The 2,002-nt window shown below is 47.7% G+C and overlaps 1 protein-coding gene across 1 annotated transcript; it reads right to left on the reverse strand.

The window, feature by feature from the left end:
* Nucleotides 1-320: 320 nt before the first annotated feature.
* Nucleotides 321-1,705, reverse strand: LOC117139884 (sphingolipid delta(4)-desaturase DES1-like). The gene has a single exon (XM_033302552.1). The coding sequence runs from the start codon at nt 1,588-1,590 to the stop codon at nt 745-747; it is 846 nt and encodes a 281-aa protein (XP_033158443.1). The 5' UTR covers nt 1,591-1,705; the 3' UTR covers nt 321-744.
* Nucleotides 1,706-2,002: the final 297 nt, after the last annotated feature.

Raw genomic sequence — 2,002 nt, forward strand, 5'->3', positions numbered from 1 at the left:
AGCCGTCGCAATCGTTTATGTATAAGGATGATTTAGTTGTAGTCGGTTGTTCTGAAAAGCATATGCTTAGGATGTTAGCCGATGTCTTCAAGTTATGTAGACAACAAGGGCGTCGCGAGGGTAGGGCATGGATGGTCAGCTGCTCCACACACCGCTGAGAGCTGAGACAGAAGTGAAGTTTTATTCCAGTTCGTTCTTAACAGCTTATGTCTTAGGGAATAAATGCTTGTAAAGCAGAACTCCCACGCGAATTGCTCCGTTTGCAGAGTCAGCAATTGAGCGGATATCGGCTGTAGTCTAAACAACCGCGACCCATTTATTTCATTAGTTTGCTTACAAATTTTATAGTGTATTCTGTACATGCAGCCACCCCGGTCAAATTATTTAGACTTTATTCTTAGGTAACAGTTTAGTAGTAGTTTTTAGTAGTTGGTTGCTTGATTAGTGGCTTGCTGTCGGCCAGGGTGGCGGCGATAAGGATTAAGATTGATCACACCAAATCGTGTCTGCACATAAATGATCTGAAAGCAATATAAATATGTATCGAAAATACTAAGACAATAGTATAATAGGACAAGTATTACACACTAGAGATTAGCTGGTGCTATGTGTGTGGTTGTTCCCCTTATTTCTTCTGCATCCGCTGTAAATGCCTCTACGATGTATATATACATAAAAAAAACCGTTTTAGGTCTAACGCTGAGATTACATTCATGGCAGGAAACCTTGAATAGCATCGATGGCTTAGGAGGCCAGGCCGCGCTGGCGTCGCTTCACGCGTGCGTAAGGTCCCACTGCTGGGTTCATGATGAAGTCGAACAGAACCCGAGTCCAGCTGGTGTGCTGTGGCATTGTGTCGTAGAATTCCTTGGCGATGCGCTTTGCCGCCGGAAAGTCGTGATGCTCGTTGTGGTAGCCCACATTGAAGGTGATCCAGTTGAGCGGACCATAGTAGGAGTACGTCTCAAAGCCCTTGGCGAACATGTAGTGCTCGGAGATAAAGTGTCCGGCCACCGGGTGCAGTCCCATGGCTAGAATACTGCCGATCAACAGATAGGCCAGTGGCTTCCAGCCCAGAAAGTAAACGATCAGGACGTTGAAAGTCAGCTGCACGACGGTGATAATAATCTCCAGGCGTGTAGGTAGCTTCGGGTTAATCACCAGTGGACGGAAACAAAACAGAAACTTTCCAAATGTGGTGTCAAACAGGTCAATTGTCTCATCACCTTGGTAACGGTGATGTTCGAGGTGGTACTTCTTGAAGGAAATGCTCATGTGCAACCCGATGGGCAGGTTGCAGATGAAGCCCAGGATCCGGTTGTGCAAAGGTCTGCTGTGTCCAAAGGCCAGGTTGTGCGAGATCTCGTGCACGTCCAGCATCAACGAGTGGTGGATGATGCCGCCGAAGCAGTAGGCGGCCACGATGAGCCACGACCACGACAGGTCCTTCACGACGAATAGCGCCAGGATCTGCGTCAGAACCAGCTTCTTGATCTGCGCGTACTTCTCCAGTATGATCTTGCGCCGCGAGGCGTGCGGCTCCTCCGTGTACACCCACTCGAAGTCGGTGCGCGGAAATTTCTGGCCCATCTTGGATGCTTGGACTGGTTGCGGTTAGGGTTTGTTACGGGTGACGTTCTACAGGTCGGTGTTAGTTGGCCAACATTATCGACCGGCGCGAGAAAGGAAACTGTCCAAACGTCCAACTGGGTGGATTGAAAAATTAATATGATTATATTGGCCGTTGCTCTGGAATTGTAGCAAGAAAGCTTTTATTTAGGAGGCAGGGCAGTTGTTGTCTTTAGAATTCGCTGGTCGCTGCGCTAGGTCCGTATGAAGACGCGAGGGGGTTTTAAGGAGGAAATGGCAGCTGTCGGTGCCGGGTTGGTGACTCGCGTAGCTATCCTAGTGTTATGCACTTGTAAAAAGTTTGCAAATCATGTCAATTGTGATAAGATTTCTGGAAATAAAAACATTTTCTTCTATAAGCCCAGCATGTACA

Source organism: Drosophila mauritiana, chromosome 3L (genome assembly GCF_004382145.1).
Source record: "Drosophila mauritiana strain mau12 chromosome 3L, ASM438214v1, whole genome shotgun sequence".
Lineage (NCBI taxonomy): Eukaryota > Metazoa > Arthropoda > Insecta > Diptera > Drosophilidae > Drosophila > Drosophila mauritiana.

Coding starts and splice junctions, on each gene's coding strand:
- LOC117139884 (XM_033302552.1), bottom strand. CDS start 1,590: ATGGGCCAGAAATTTCCGCGCACCGACTTCGAGTGGGTGTACACGGAG.